General features: G+C 38.6%; 1 protein-coding gene across 2 annotated transcripts in view; it reads left to right on the forward strand.

Moving 5' to 3' along the window:
- ITPR2 (inositol 1,4,5-trisphosphate receptor type 2) overlaps positions 1-16,204 on the forward strand; it is a 483,190-nt gene that overhangs the window by 75,509 nt on the left and 391,477 nt on the right. For both annotated transcript variants that reach the window (XM_032855216.1, XM_032855215.1), the window contains exon 3: positions 15,676-15,791. In XM_032855216.1, coding sequence (XP_032711107.1) covers positions 15,676-15,791 — 116 coding nt within the window. The remainder of the gene's footprint in view (positions 1-15,675; positions 15,792-16,204) is intronic.

Consider the following 16,204-nt stretch of genomic DNA (forward strand, 5'->3'; position numbering starts at 1 on the left):
TTGTTAAACTGCATAACTAGAGATTAAAAGAAAGAAATTGCAGTTCAACTGGACCCTCCCAGGCCGAGAAGGCCTTGCCTTGGCCTCAGGGACAGCTGGCAGGCGATGGGGAGGTACCCGCCTCCTGTTCCCTCCCTCACCAGGAACCTGCCCCTCCTCAGCCTGGGCACGTTTCCCGTCTCCTATTTTCTTAGTGGGTGAATAATTGGGTGCTGCTCCATCAGAGAGGTCATGGAAAAGAACGGGAAAGGACTCAACGAAGCACACAATTAAACAGTCTGTAATCAGCTAGATCTTTTCCTTGGAAAATAAATGTGTCTTTGGTTTAAAAGTTACTGGTTTGACATATTTACAAAAGTAACAGGAAGGAGGAAGGAAAGATCCCTTCTCCTTGTCTGCAATGACCATTTCCACTCTGTGAGGATAGCTGCCGCTGTTTGTAGTTTCTCTTCCCAGAGTTTTTAATCAAGCATATGAAAGCCGGTATAGATTTGTTTGTTTTTCCTGGGCTGGAATCACATTGCACAGAATTATGGGGCCTGTGTCTTCCACTTTGCAGGGTAGCACAGATATGCTTTTGTGCGTGTGCTGTGTTTGTGCTGGTTTACCTTCCTCTGATCTTGTCCATCTTTTTAAATGTGCCTGTTTTCCTTTAATAGTTTTTAGAGTAATGAGCTGGGACCCTCACTTTCAAAGATGACCAAAAAGTTTTTTTTTTTTATACTTATGACCTCTTGGATTTTAGTCTATTCAATGTGCTTTAGTCCAAGTCAGCTGTCAATCTGGATGATTAGATAGTCTCACCTTTGTTCACTGTGAGCCTTTTCTTTGTTCTTTTTTTTTTTCCCTAAGATTTTATGTATTTGACAGAGAGAGACACAGTGAGAGAGGGAACACAAGCAAGGGGAGTGGGAGAGGGAGAAGCAGGCTCCCCGCCCAGCAGGGAGCCCGATGCGGGGCTCAATCCTAGGACTCTGGGATCATGACCTGAGCTGAAGGCAGATGGTTAACGACTGAGCCACCTAGGCACCCCCAGTTGCCTATGTGACTCAGTGGTCTGAGCTGAATTCCTCACTTTCACCTATGGCAAGGTGTTCTAGTTTATTCTTTTCCCTAAAATAAAATTAAATTTTGGAACAAGGCTCAATTTTATTTTGTACTGTGTTTAGGAAAATTTGTCTCACAAGGTTCAACCAGATCTACCTGCTGCACCCCTGGGTGTGCCTTATCAGTCAATCACCAAATATTTTTGAAAGCTGCTGTGTGCAGGAGAGCCAGCTAAATCCTATTATGTAGCAAACAAGTCACCCCAGTCTTCTTGCTCCCGTAACAAACAAACTATAACCTGAAGAACAAAAATGAGTCCTTATTGTATCTTTAAAGTTTATCTTTTATCCTAAGAATATTTTTGGGAAACCATGGATCCATAGAAAGGTAAGCAATTGAAGACCATATGCAAATATAATAATATATTTTTTTCAAATTTATCTTATAGTAATTCCCATACCATAAAATCTACTCATTTTAAGTGCTTAGTTCAATGAGTTTTGGTAAATGCATACAGTTGTGCGACCAACACTACAATCATACTTTCATGACCACAGAAAGTGTTTTCTCATCTTTGTAGTCATTTCTTGTCCTCACCCCATTTCTACGCAACGATTGGTCCTTTGGACGCTATAGTTTTGTCCACTCTAGAATTTCCTATAGTTGGCATCCCATAATATGCAGTCTTTTGTGTCTAGCTTCTTTCACTTAGTAAGATGTTTTTGAGACTCATATTAGTAGTAGTTCAGTCTTTTTTTTTTTTGAGTATTACATTAAGAGTTGAGTCCCACCCTCCCCTTTTGGACTATGATGAATAATGCTGATATGAACATTGCATACAAGGCTTTCTGTGTACATATGTTTTAATTCTCCTTTGGAATGGGATTGCTGGATTTTATACACACACACACATATATGTATATATATATGTATATTTTAAGATTTTACTTGTTTATTTAGTGAGCTGGGGGAGGGGCAGAGGGAGAGAGAAAAAATCTCAAGCAGACTCTGTGGGGGAGCTCAGAGTTGATACAAGGCTTGATCTCACAACCCCAAGATCATGACCTGAGCTGAAAACAGTAATCCAATGCTCAACCAACTGAGCCACCTAGGTGCCCTGGGATTGCTGGATCATATATTAAGTATATGTTTAACTTTTCAAGAAATTACCAGTGTATTTTTCTAAGTCTTTGAACCATTTTGCATTCATACCATGATTGAGGATATGATCATATATATGTATCAATATGAAGGTTCTAATTGCTCTGTATCCTCGCCAACATATGATATTATCATCCTTTTTAATTGTAGACTTTCTAGCAGGTAGGTAGATGTATATAATCAGAGTTTTAATTTGTATTCACCTAATGAGCAAAGATATTGAGCATCTTTTCTTGTGCTTGTTGGCTTTCTATCTATCTATATCTATATCTATATCTATATCTATATCTATATATCTTTCCTTTGTAGTTCCTTTGGGTTGTATGTGTTCCTTATTGTGGTGTAAGAATATTGTCTATATTCCGAATCCAAGTCCTCTGTTAGGTATATGTATATGTTTTGCTTTTGCAATTTAATTTTAAGTTCAATTTTAATAAGAAAATGTCCAACTCATCTACATTTTTATTTGAAATACAAAATATATAATCTTATCCAAACAAAATCATAATATATTTTGAGCACAATTTTATGATCATGTAAGAGAGAGAACAAAAGAAAAAGAGTCAAGAGAAAGTTCAGAGAAGAGATAAAGGAAATACTGGGGAAAGAGCAAAATAAGAGAGAGTAAAAGGAAGACATAATTAGGAAAAAAGAAAGAATTAGATAAAATGAAAAAAGAGAGATGGATTGAGAGAGACTCCGAGAAACAGAGGAAGAGAACAGCACACACGTTTGAAATTATGGGGGAAAAAAGGAGAAATAGCTATGAAAGGAGAAGACAAAGAAAAAAAAATCCAGGGAGAAGAAAATGCTAGAACAACTGTTTCTTTTAGTTCCCTTGTCCTATCTCCTGCATCCTCTACTGATACTTCATCTCTCCATTTCTGACTTCTCACATCCAGCCTGCTTTCTGGAAGTCTCGCTTTCTTTTCCACTTGCCAATTCTTCAATATTTTACTATTCTGACTTCCAGACGTGCAAAATAGCTGGGTTGTCCTTTCCATCTTCAGAGTATAAAAGCACAGACTCTGTGGGCTACTGGGTTGCACAATCCGTTAAGCGTTCGACTGTTGATTTCAGCTCAGGTCGTGATCTCAGGGTTCTAGGATCAAGCCCTGCATCGGGCTCTGCACTCAGCTCAGAGTCTGCGTGAGTTTCCCTCTCCCCTTCTCCCTGTTCTCTCTCTCTGTCTCAAATAAATAAATATTATCTTAAGAAGAAAAAAACCCACAGGCTCTAAACTTAGGTGTTTAGGTTTGAATTGTACCTGTGCTACTTGCTAACTGTGATGCTGGGCAGAACCTACCCTCCAGCTCCAGTTTCACTGTCTGCAAAGTGGAAATGGCGGTGCTACCTGTCTCATGTTTTTCTGTGAGGATTAAAAAATGCATGTGAAGCTCTTATCATAGTGCTTGGTATGTATGTAGCGCTCGGTTATTGAATGTTAGCTGCTAGTGAGGTGTGTGTGTGTGTGTGTGTGTGTGTGTGTGTGTGTGTTGAGGGAGGACGTGTTTCTTGGTTATCATTCCCTTTACTTTTGGTTCTTTGTTCATCTTCTTTTATCCTGGCAGTATCTTACCAAACTAAAATATTTATGTGACACAATATCAGAAGTATCATGCTTCCGGAACTCCAAGATAGGAACATAACTGTATTTGTTCATCTGGAATGTAAAGTTGGCAGTAATAATAAGGAGTATTTATGTAGTGCTTTAACTTTGAGCATTTTAACCTAGTACTGATGGATATTTAATAGACTTACAGAGTCCAGGGCTGGAATTTCCTGGTCTCTGTAATAGGGAGATGCCAAACCAAACCATGGGGTGATAAATACAGCTGAGGAAGGTGAGAGGTCTGAGCTTTTTATCAGTAAATACTGGACATGAGCTCTACCCTTTCCACGACAGTCACCTCTGCCACAATTGCCATCATTAAGTAGAAGGTCATATTTGCAAGAGGCTCCTTCCCAATGCAAGATCCCCTTTTGTAGCATTTTTCAACTACCTCTGTCTGAACATAATTGTAGAAGTTTGCTTGCTTGTGATTAATTTGTATTTTTTGGATTTTTCCAATTGCTAGCCCGATTTTCTTCATACTTATAAATACACTTATGCACTTAGAAATTTTGCTTTGATCCTGGATCAATACGGAAAAAAAAGTCTTTTATTATGTGTAGACTGTCAGTTATAGAAAGTGAGATTATGCCTACTCTTCTTTTACTCTGTTAGACAACATTTCCTGGTTCCTACTCTTTTTCCTCAAATAACATGACTTCTATATTTTGCTTGCTTTCCCACTTGCCTAACCTTGGACCCAGGTAATTTGTTCCACATTTTAAGTGGCGTCTATAAGTGAGCCTGATATTCTGTCTATGTATAATTGAGCCCAATGATCTGGATGCATTCCTACTTCCTCTGGTTGTGATCTCATTCTTCTGTTAGTGAGCCTAAAAAGGCTGCATCAGCTTTCAGCTCTCACATCAGCAGTATTCATTTAGGATATTTGGGGTGATCGTATACTTTATCATCTAAGCCAGGACACTGAGAGTGAAAGGGGACACAGTTAATAATTAGGCTCAGGCAACAGGCATAAACCAGAGTTGTCCTGGGGAGGGATGTATGGCCATTGTAATTATATTAATTTTAATTAAGCCTCAGGTCTGGCTTTATTTATTTATATATTTATTTATTTATAAAGATTTGTTGCTAATACCCCTTTGGTTCCCCCTCTATCATGTAATTAAGCGATTGAAGTTTTTTGAACATAAACCCGGAACTTTATATTTAGGCTTGTTTAAAATTTAATTATGTTAATGTTTTCCCTGTAGAGATTATAAAATCTAGATTTTTATCTGTCAAATTATCTATTGCTTCCCAATCTGCGTCATCTGAAAATCTGATAAACAACTTTCCTGAATACCCTTCCCAGTCCTTGGTAATGAGGAAGGTGCCTTCCCAACACCCACAGCAGCTGTCCCCCTCAATCTCAGGGAGATATCAGGCACTAGGGGTCAACTGAGAACCCAGAACGCAGTTGTTCTCTTCTCAGGTATTTGCATTTTAAGAGGACAAAAGGGACCCTTAAACCTTGAGACCCTTAAACCTTCGGGAGCAGAAAGAAGAGATTCTAATGATTGTTTCTCAGGTATCTAGGCAGAAGTTTCCTTCTGGAGGTTCTGAGCATTTTCTATATACCAGATGATAGGTGCTGAATGTAGAGTTACATGCAAACGTGTTAATTAATACAAGATACCATCTGATAGATACGTGCTCCAGTAAAGAGTGGGGGAAGAAGGAGGAAGACCGTTTTAACGGGGCATCTTCCTGTTCCATTGTAATTACCTATATAAAAATTTGATGTGACAATTAATAAAAGGATAGTTTTTGGGGGTTTCCGAAGTCATTCATAGAGCAAAACAAAAAGTTCCTTTGGTCTTCCCCTGTCCTCTTGACCACAGAATTTCTTTCAATCTCTCTCCTATTATAACATATCTATTGTAAATACATTATGTATCTACCTAATGTGGATCTTATACATTTGTACTAACTTGTATAATATTTATAATTTTATTTGTATTTATATAATATGTGCAGATATGAATATAATACATTTGTATATATATAATATGTATGTTTTAAGATTTTCAGTTCTGTTAACCATCACTGATGCACATGTGTAGTCCTTTAGAATAGTGACTTTCAAGTACTTTTTAAAGCAACTGTCAGTAAGAGATACATTTTACATTGTAATCCAGCACACACACACACACCCCAGAAACAAGTTTCTTGAAAGAGTACTTGCTAGTTGCCCTGTCCTCTATTTCCTTTCCTTCCCCTTCCCACTGCCTTCCCCCAACCCTTCATGTTCTATTCCATTTCAATCCATTCCAAAGGGGCTAACTGAAGCCATATAAATTAATTTTAAACCTGGTTTGCACAATGACAGTTTGTAAAACACTGTTGTAAACTTATTTATTTTTTTGAAGATTTATTAATTTGAGAGAAGGGGAGCAGGAGGAGGGGCAGAGGGAAAGGGAGATCGAGAACCTCAAGCAGACTTCCCACTGAGCATGTGGAGCCTGACCCTGGGCTAGATCTCATGGCCCTGAGATCATGACCTGAGTGGAAATCAAGAGCCTGAGGCTTAAATGACTGAGCTACCCAGGTGCCCCAAGTGTTTTCCCTTGACTCCTAAATTGTCTATAGTGATATATACTTTAATCATGGTAGTAGTCAATAGAAATCTAGTCTCACTTGGGCATAAATTAACAATGATAATGCTGATTAGGACCCTGTGATCTTTTAAAAAATTATTTTTAGTTAATTAATTTTTTATTGTGCTATGTTAGTCACCATACAGTATATCATTAGTTTTTGGTGTAGTGTTCCAAGATTCATTGTTTACTTATAACACTCGGTGCTCCATGCAATACTGCCCTCCTTTAATACCCACCATAAGGCTCACCCATCCCACCACCCTCCTCCCCTCTAAAACCCTCAGTTTGTTTCTCGGAGTCCACAGTCTCTTGTGGTTCGTCTCCCCCTCTGATTTCCCCCTCTTCACTTTTTCTTTCCTTCTCCTAATGTCTTCTACATTATTCCTTATGTTCCACAAATAAGTGAAACCATATGATAATTGACCTTTTCTGCTCGACTTACTTCACTCAGCATAATCTCCTCCAGTCCCATCCGTGTTGATAGAAAAGTTGTGTATTCATTCTTTTTGATGGCTGAATAATATTCCATTGTGTCTATGGACCACATCTTCTTTATCCATTTGTCTGTGGAAGGGCATCTGTCTATGATCTTTTTTGTTCGTATGGATACATCGCTGCCCACAAAAGACTTAGTACAGTGAACTGGTTTGTTTGAGGTTTTCCATACGAGAATAGCAGTTAATTCTGTACCTAGACAATGAACAGCAAGCAATTCTTCAAACTAGATATTTCTATTACGTAACTATATTGGCATAAAATAGCCTGTTAGACTTAAAAAGTTGTTTTTTTAATGCCTGGAGTTATAATTGCCATGCTAAAATTGATTCAAAAAGAGGAGCTATCTCTATAAAGTTAATTTATCTGTATTAACAGTTTAATTGTTCAGCTATTTGAAAGTTGTTACTTTTGAAGTAGAGGGTGTGATGCTCTAAAATTCTCTGCCCAAGTGTTTCTAGTTTGCTACTTTGCTGTTCTCTTAGGTCAGAGCTACAGATACGTAGATACTCTTAAATATTTTTGGTCCTTGTAGAAGTTCAGCATTTCTTGGAGTATGAAACCAGGGAACGATAGACTATCATATTGTGTGTTTTAATTTGAGAAATACAGAATGCCTTTGATTAAATTGTGGTGGGCTTTGGGGACAGATTGATGTGGATTAGGTCTAAAAACTAGTTTTGAGACTTTGGAATGAATCTCTAAAATGTGCCAAGTTTCTCTTTCTTCATTCATAAAACTAACTTTTATCTTAAAAGGTTTTTAGAATTAGGGGCGCCTGGGTGGCTCAGTCATTAGGCGTCTGCCTTTGGCTCGGGTCATGATCCCAAAGTCCTGGGATCGAGCCCCACATTGGGCTCCCTGCTCAAGCGGGAAGCCTGCTTCTCCCTCTCCCACTCCCCCTGCTTGTGTTCCCTCTCTCTCTGTGTCTGTCTCTGTCAAATAAAAAAATAAAATCTTTCTCAAAAAAAAAAAAAAAAGGTTTTAAGAATTAAATGAGAGAATGTATGTGATAACCATTGATGTATGGGAGACACCATAGTATATTATAAACATAAATAAGAATACAAATAAAAATATAGAACATATTATATAAAAACTATTATATATGTGTAACTATATTTTATGTATATATACATACAAAGCATTTATGTATGTATAAATTCACTTCTGTTTTTTTTTTTTTTTCCAAACTTGATATTTGTGTAATTGGGTTCAGAAACTTGCATTTAGGGGCACCTGGGTGGCTCGGTTGGATGAGTGTCTGCCTTCGGCTCAGATTGTGATCTTAGGATCCTGAGATGGGACTCCATGTCGGGCTCCATGCTTAGCTGGGAGTCTCCCTCTCCCTCTGACTCCCCCTCACCCCGCAACTGCTCATGTTCTCACTTTCTCTCAAAATAAATAAATAAATAAATAAATAAATAAGATCTTTAAAAAAAAAAGAAAGGTAACTTGCATTTAGACTTCTGAATCAGTCTGTCTATGACATTCTTGATTATTAATGTTAATATGACACTTTGAGAATGGGATAATTGATTGCAAAATTATACATTATGATTTTCTGATAAAAATTCCACTTATATGTAGTATAATGGTTTGCCTAATGCTCAAGTTTAAAGCTTGACTAGAATGAAAATTAACATTGATGCATTCGAATTTTATTTTTCTCTGTACTCCCAATGAAGCATAATAAATTTTCATTTGTTTTTGAATATTTACCCATTAATGTATGAATGAGGTGATTAAGTTTTTGAGACTAAGATTTTTATAAGATATTGATGTTTTAAAAGATTTATTAAATTACATATGCCTATATGGTGTATTTCCCATGAAAAACTATTCATTAGTTTCTTTTCATTTTTTTCATTAGTTTCTTTTGAGGTATTATTGTAGAAATATATGTGTGTGTGTGTATATATATATATACACACACACACATTGCAAGACTGTGGTAGCATGGAACCGAGGCACGTCTCACTCTCTGACCAGTTTTTTTTTTCCCACTGCATATACTTGCTAAATACATTAATAACTGCTTTAATAAATGCTTTAACAAGTCAATGCTTAATTAGCTAAAATCTCATCTACTGTGAGGAAGTATTCTTCATATTTGGCAATAAAAATGGAATTTTGTGAGGAGATCGTGCTGTGGTAATCAAACCAAAGATGAGCTCAGGATGTGAGATGGATGCTGTCTTCAAATATTTAGGGCCGTGGTATAGAAGTCAGATTAGATTTGTTCTAACTGGCTTTGAGGTGTACATGTACAATTTTAATAGCTTTTCAAGTGAGACAGATTTTGCCTTTGTATGACACACTTGCTCCCAGATGGTGTCATCCCAAGGTGACAGAACACTGAATTGGGTTCAGATGATCTCAGTTCAAATTCCAGCTTGATTCCTTACCAATGGTGTGGTCTTTTTTTTTTTTTTAAGATTTTATTTATTTATTTGACAGAGATCACAAGTAGGCAGAGCGGCAGACAGAGAGAAAGGAGGAAGCAGGCTCCCTGCTGAGCAGAGAGCCCCATGTGGGGCTCGATCCCAGGATCCTGGGATCATGACCTGAGCTGAAGGCAGAGGCCTTAACCCACTGAGCCACCCAGGTGCCCCCAATGGTGTGGTCTTAAGAAAAGCCTCCATTTCCTTCTCTAGGATAGGGGGGAAATAATCCTGATTAACTCTCAGGGTCTCAAATGATCTTGACTATCCATGTGTAGTACTCTTGGTGTTATATAAAGTGTTCCAGGGTAGTAAACTGGAATGAGCAAACCTAGTGTGGTCTTACCATCCCTACTACCACGAGGCCAGACCGTCCCCTGTGAAGGCATTCAAGCACCCTGTGTGTGATTGAACTTGTTCATATTGATAATTTACTTTGATCTAGAGGTTCTATCATGAACAACCTAGGCAGCTCACTCTGAGTTTTTACTTCTTTATCTCAAAGAAGGAAAAGATCAGATTTTATCTGAAGCCCCTTGGAGTTCGAACATTTTAGCCATCTAGGAGTCCGTAACTACAAAAGGCTATTTCTCTCTCTCTTTAGTAGTAAAATAGCTGACTTTTGCCTAGAGGAAGTTATCCTGCATCTTCCTGGTTGCCCACCCAGTGACTTTGATAAACTTTAATGTCTGATAATCCCTGTAATAAATTTTCTTTGGCCTTTGTAAAATTCTAGAGAACTTTTTCAATCTTACACACCCTCTCTACCCTTGCCTTAGGCTATGACCCAGGGAGGTAGAGGTTTCCTTTGAGATTTCCATGCCTAAGCAAAACAAAACACACTCTTTTTAAAAACACTCTAAACACAAAGAGTTTTTATACAAACACTGTATTTCAGGGTGCTTTCTTAGAGAAACTAAAAGACAAAAGAGAGCTACAGTTACATTTTCAGTTAATGAATGTGTACCTGTCTTCTGACCAACTCTGAATTCTAATTACTAGTGTCGGATGGCCCCTTGTGTGCCTGTCTCTTACCCTAGGGAGAGTTTTCGTACTACTTTCCATTTTATCATTGGGAAGGTCCCATAATATTCATTGAATGCTGCTGCGTTCTGTTTATGTCATAAAGAGAAAAAGGAAGGCTCCAGACGCCCTCTCTCCCCACCTCTCTCCATGTGGAAATAATCAAGCCCTTGGCAACCATGTTCCTTGTAATCAGTATGAGGTAATTTTATAGGCTACCATGAAAGAGCCATTTGTTTGCATGCCTGCTTTGTGACAGGCATTTGCTGATGGTTTAATGTCTTGTGTCATTTAAATTTGACAACATCTTTAGGAGGGAAGACAAATGAAACAAAGTTTTCTTTCCACCATTACCAAAGGAAGTTGTTGGCCATTACATAACTTTGCATCTAGTAGTCCAAATGGGGTCCTATAGACAGTTTCTAGGGGTGTAGAAACTGCCTTAGATGCAAAGATGTAGTATAGATACATCAACAAAACATTTCAGAACTATTTAGATAGGTGTTGTTAAATGGAGGTTTAGGCTGGTTTCCTGCCAGATTTACATGGAATCATGTGGAAAAGGTAGTTCTTCGGAATGCGCATTATGTGCTCTATACTGTTTGAATGGCTTTCATATTTCTTTTCTCCACTAGCATTTAGAAGCAGGCAAAAAATGCTACTGATTCTATCAGTTTAAAGTGAACACTTTTGGGAGGCTTACTTTCCTTCCAGAGTAGTTTAAAAAAAAAAAAAAAGGTTTTAATTCTAAGACATTGTTCTTATAATATTGCCTGACTGAATATATCATGTTTTATAGGATTACTCACATTTCCTGAGCTTCTGTTATTCTGCACAATTATTGACCTTAGGTCTTCAGGTTAAGCTTTTTAAAAAATTTAACTCAAGTTACTTCCTTTAACTTGTGCTTTTTTAGTGTTGGCTCTATGAGGCAAAACTTTCCTTTTTAAAAAATTTTTTTTGAGTCTTGAAATGCTGAAGAGAATGTTGTTACTGAATTAACAAAAGACACTGAGCTGCTTTCTGATCGGAAAACCTTTGTCTTTTTTAAAATTAACTTTTTTTTTCTAAAAAAGATTTTATTTATTTATTTGACAGGAAAAGAGAGAGAGTGAGAGAGAGCAGAAGCAGGGGGAGCAACAGGCAGAGGGAGAGGGAGAAGCGGGCTCCCTCCTGGGAGCCCATTGTGTGGTTTGATCCCAGGATCCTGGGTTCATGATCTGAGCCGAAGGCAGACACTTAACTGGCTGGGCCACCCAGGTGCCCCAGAAAGCCTTTTTCTTATATACCTTTGAATTTAGAGAAAGAGCAGACCAACAAATACTAGAGGGCAGGGTGAGAGAGGATAGCTCTGAACGAGTGGGATTTCTACGTGGAGGGGATGAATGTGGGATGTTTTGGGAGGGGGTGAATGTGGGATGTTTCCACCCATGCTGGTGTGAGGCATTGTGTCTGCATATGTTAAAGGTAATAGAGATTGACTCCTCTGCTCACTGCCATGCTGTTTTGGGGAATTTGAGAATTTTATACAATCACACACTGTGGCATCTTAAACCACAGTGAACACCTTGTTGTGAATTGAGCATTTTTGGTTTGTGTTCAGGTTCAACCCGAGAAATCTGCTTCTTGTTGCTCTTTGCTGGGAGCTCTGTAAGGGTTTGGTCATTTCTTAATCTTTGGGGAGCAATTGCTGAATGAGTGAAGCAATATTAATAATAATATCTTACATTGATAATAAGGCTTTCAAGTTCACAGAGTACTTTCATACAGATTTTCTTTCTGCGAATCTCAGCAGTCCTGTGAATGAGGCATGGCAGGTATTAACACCTTAATTATGCAATAAATTGAGAATCAGACAAGATATGTGACTAGCCCAAGACCAGTAGATCTTTTTTATGTTTTCTCAAAAAGGAAGAGAGAATTAAACACACACACATACACACCCCCGTCACCATCACCACCATCAACAAGAAAAGCATTTTTATGGACGTCTGTGTATGCCCCACATTCTTTCCCATCAACCAAAATAGTCCCTTGATACTAGTTCCCACACAGAAATGGACCCGTTCTTTATTTACTGTAGCGGGAAATGAGATGTGGCCAGTGAGAGGCGTCTGAGGATGACCGGGGAACCAGGGCCCTGACGATGGAAAAGCTTTTGAAATCCGAGGCTTTGCGTCTCAGACACCGTGGACGGAAACTTGTTCATGTGGCCATCTTCACTCTCCCTCCTTCTTGCTTCTCCCCACACCACGTCTCATTGGTTATTCAGCCTGTTGACTCTGCTTTTTTCTTAGAAGTCTATGGCTAGCCCCCGACTACCGGACAGCCCACATTCAGATGCTCCCTGTCCCCCAGCACGCCGGCAGGGGGCTTCCTGTGGGTCTCCTTGACTCTCCTTCACATCTGCTTTCACACACTGTGAAGAGCGTCGAGTTCTTTAAGAGTTCGACATTTCCAGGGAATGAAGTCCCTTCTCCTAATCTAGCACGTAGTGCTCTACAGATCCCGACTTTGGGCAGCCACTCCATTCTCAATTCATAGCCTAGGCTGTAGTTTCCTATATGGTTGGCAGGTCCCTTGGCAGTCTCCTTCTCTGCCTTTGTACCCGCCATTGGCTCTGTGTGGCATGCCCCTCCTCCCCTGTGTGCATTTGAACCCCCTTGGCAATGTGCTGAGTTAATGTTGGTTCTTTCAAACTTGGTTTGTGTCTTCTCCTTTGGATGGACTATTCTGACCTCCCCTGGTGAAGTGGGTGACGTGCATCTCTGTGTCCTGTGGTACCTTCTGAAGAGCCCCAGCATGAAACTTCCAACACTGTCTCATCCACGAGACTCTGAACTTTCTGGGGACGGGACCTGGTTCTTAGCGCCTAGCAGCACAACCAGACCAGTCAGCATGGTTTGGCTGAATGTTTGGCTTCACTTCACAATAACCTCAGCCACAACGATGAGGACCGTGACACTCACAGTCTGCTTGCCAGCTACCCAAAGATACCACTAATTAGGATTGCGACCGGGGTGATCTAGAATTTTGAAAAAATACTTTCTCCCTTGAAGGACCATTTCCCAATGAACTTAGTTAAGAATCTGAAGTAATGGAGAGACATTTTTCTTTCTTTTCCTGGATGGGTGAAGTCGGAAGTATCGGCTACAGATCATGGAGTTCAGTTCAACTTGAATATGGACCTGTGTTTTTGCTACACTCAGACAATGTAGAATTCAGCCACTGGCCTATACAGGACAGAATAATCTCTCCCATTACCTTAGGAGCGTTTCTTTTGTGATATTCACAGCCTCTATGTTGGTCCTTAAAAATTTTTTATATTTTCTTTGTAGTTACTGATATGTAGGAAATAATTTCTAGGGCTTATAAAATATATTGCCAAGGGAAACAGTTTCGAGGTCTAGTTATTTGGTTCTCACACACATGTGCCAAGTGGTGACACCTGTATCATACTATAATTGTGATGGTCTCTCAGCCTACTTTTATTGGGTGGAAGATGTCTGTTTTCCTTCTATGTATAAAATGTTTACTCCTCTGGTAGCTTTTAAGCCAGAAATGAATAATTAGTTTTCTGTAGCCTGTATGTATATCAGGTGGGAGGACAATCAATAGAACTTGCTTATAAGTACAAGCTGTAGAAAAGGTCACTACTTTTTCTGTGTTTTTAAACTTTCTTTAAAAATGTATAGTCGTATTTCTTGGTCATTTTATGCCATTTAAAACTGTAAGAGAGATTTGAAAAGAGATCAAGTCCATCACTTAATTTTATAATTTTTTTAAAAAAATTTTGTTTATTTATTTGAAAGAGAGAGAGAGCATGAGCCTGGACAGGGGGAGGGTAGAGGGAGAGAGAAAAGCAGGCTCCCTGTTGAGCAGATAGCTCAATGTGGGGCTCCATCCCAGAACCCCGAGACCATGATGTAAACCAAAGACAGATGCTTAACTAATCCAGCCACCCAGGTGCCCCAATTTTATAATTATTTTTAAAGAGAAAAGATTGAGTATCTATAATATATTCAAGAATGTGGTGAAATTGACTGAATTTTATTTTATTTTTAAAAAGATTTTATTTTTTTGAGAGAGAGTAAAAGAGAGCACAAGTGGGGTGAAGGGCAGAGAGAGAAGCAGACTCCCTGCTGAGCAAGGAACCCCATGCAAGGCTTGATCCCAGGACTCTGGGATCATGACCTGAACTGAAGGCAGCCGCTTATCCAACTGAGCCACTAGGTGCCCCCAGAATTTTATTTTTGTGATACATATTTAAAAAGTGAGAATGACCCTAAATATTAACACATCTACCAAAATAAAGTAAGTATATCATATTAAGTTAATACAGTTTTTTTTTTTTAAAAAAAAAAAAAGAAGATAATGTTGGGGTTTTCTGCATCCCTACTTCTTTATCATAGAATATTGAGAGTTAATCTTTATTCTGGTTTGTAGTCCATTTCACAAACATACAAAATCATTAGTATCTGGAAGGATTCTTTCGTCAAATTTGCAACATTCTCATTAAAAAGAAAAAATGTATTTAGCTTTTGACTTAGAGATTATCACTCCCTGTATTATTCTACTGTGATGTCCCATCTTGATATTTAGTACAGATATATTGAAACTTGGGGAATGGGTGACTGAAATGTGATTTAATTATTTATTTTAAAAAATATTTATTTATTTATTTGAGAGAGAGTGAGCAAGCATGAGCGAGGAGAGGAGCAAGGGGAGAGGGAGAGAGAATCTCAAGCATCGCAAGGAGTCTGATGCGGGGCTCCATCTAATGACCCTGAGATCATGACTTGAGCTGAAATCAAGAGTCAGACCCTCAACCGACTGAGCCACCCAGGCACCTCTGAAATGTAATTGTTGTGATTGATTGTTTCTACTTTTTGCATCACGTTGGCTGTCAAAGATACATACCATGAATAAATAATTAATTTTGCAGGGTGAGGTAAAGTAGTGAGAACCACTAATCTCATTCTATTTACTTCCTAAGACCAGGTACCCCATTGTCATTAAGAAGTACCTTATAATGTAATGATTACATTGACTCGACTTTTTAATAAATTACACTAGCTATGTTAGCTTTTCAACAACCTAAACTAATGAAGCAGAAGGTATTTTAGCAATCTAAATAATTATTTGGAAAGGATGTTATGGGGGAGTTTGGGAGATGGGCTCAGTGTTCTTTCTACTCAGGGATTAAAGATTCCAAGGGTAGGCTGTAAGGAATATCTAAGAAATGCTGGTTGCCTTAGTTACAGTGTTTTTGTTTGTTGCTTTGTCATAGACTGCCTCTTTAAGGTGTGCCCTATGAACCGATATTCTGCCCAGAAACAATACTGGAAAGCTAAGCAAGCCAAACAGGGGAACCACACAGAGGCAGCCTTGCTGAAGAAATTACAGGTAAGGGCTAGGCTTCCATTGGTCTGGCTTAGGCTAGACCCAGAACAGCAATAACAAACCAGCTATTTTGTATCTTAGTGATTTCACTCAATGCACAGAGATTTAGAATAGATGTAGCAACACATTGAAAGTGGAAGGGACTTTGAAGTCACAGGGCGTGATCCCCTCGTTTCCTGGCATGGAGCTAATACACTCCTGCTGCTAATTCTTAGGGTGTGCCAGACTAATTCAGAGATTCACATCAAACTGGAAACAATTCAGAATCTCTGTAGGAATCTCAAATCCAGTTATATTTTACTTGGCATAGTACTTAATTTTTTTCTTGAAAGCCTAGAAAAAGAAATTGAAAGTCTGTTGTTTCTGGTTTGGGCTGAATGTAAATTTGATAGAACTTAAAATTTTGTGCTATTAAA

The sequence above is a fragment of the Lontra canadensis genome, unplaced genomic scaffold (assembly GCF_010015895.1).
Source record: "Lontra canadensis isolate GAN:19392208 unplaced genomic scaffold, GSC_riverotter_1.0 scaffold9, whole genome shotgun sequence".
In the NCBI taxonomy this organism is placed as follows: domain Eukaryota; kingdom Metazoa; phylum Chordata; class Mammalia; order Carnivora; family Mustelidae; genus Lontra; species Lontra canadensis.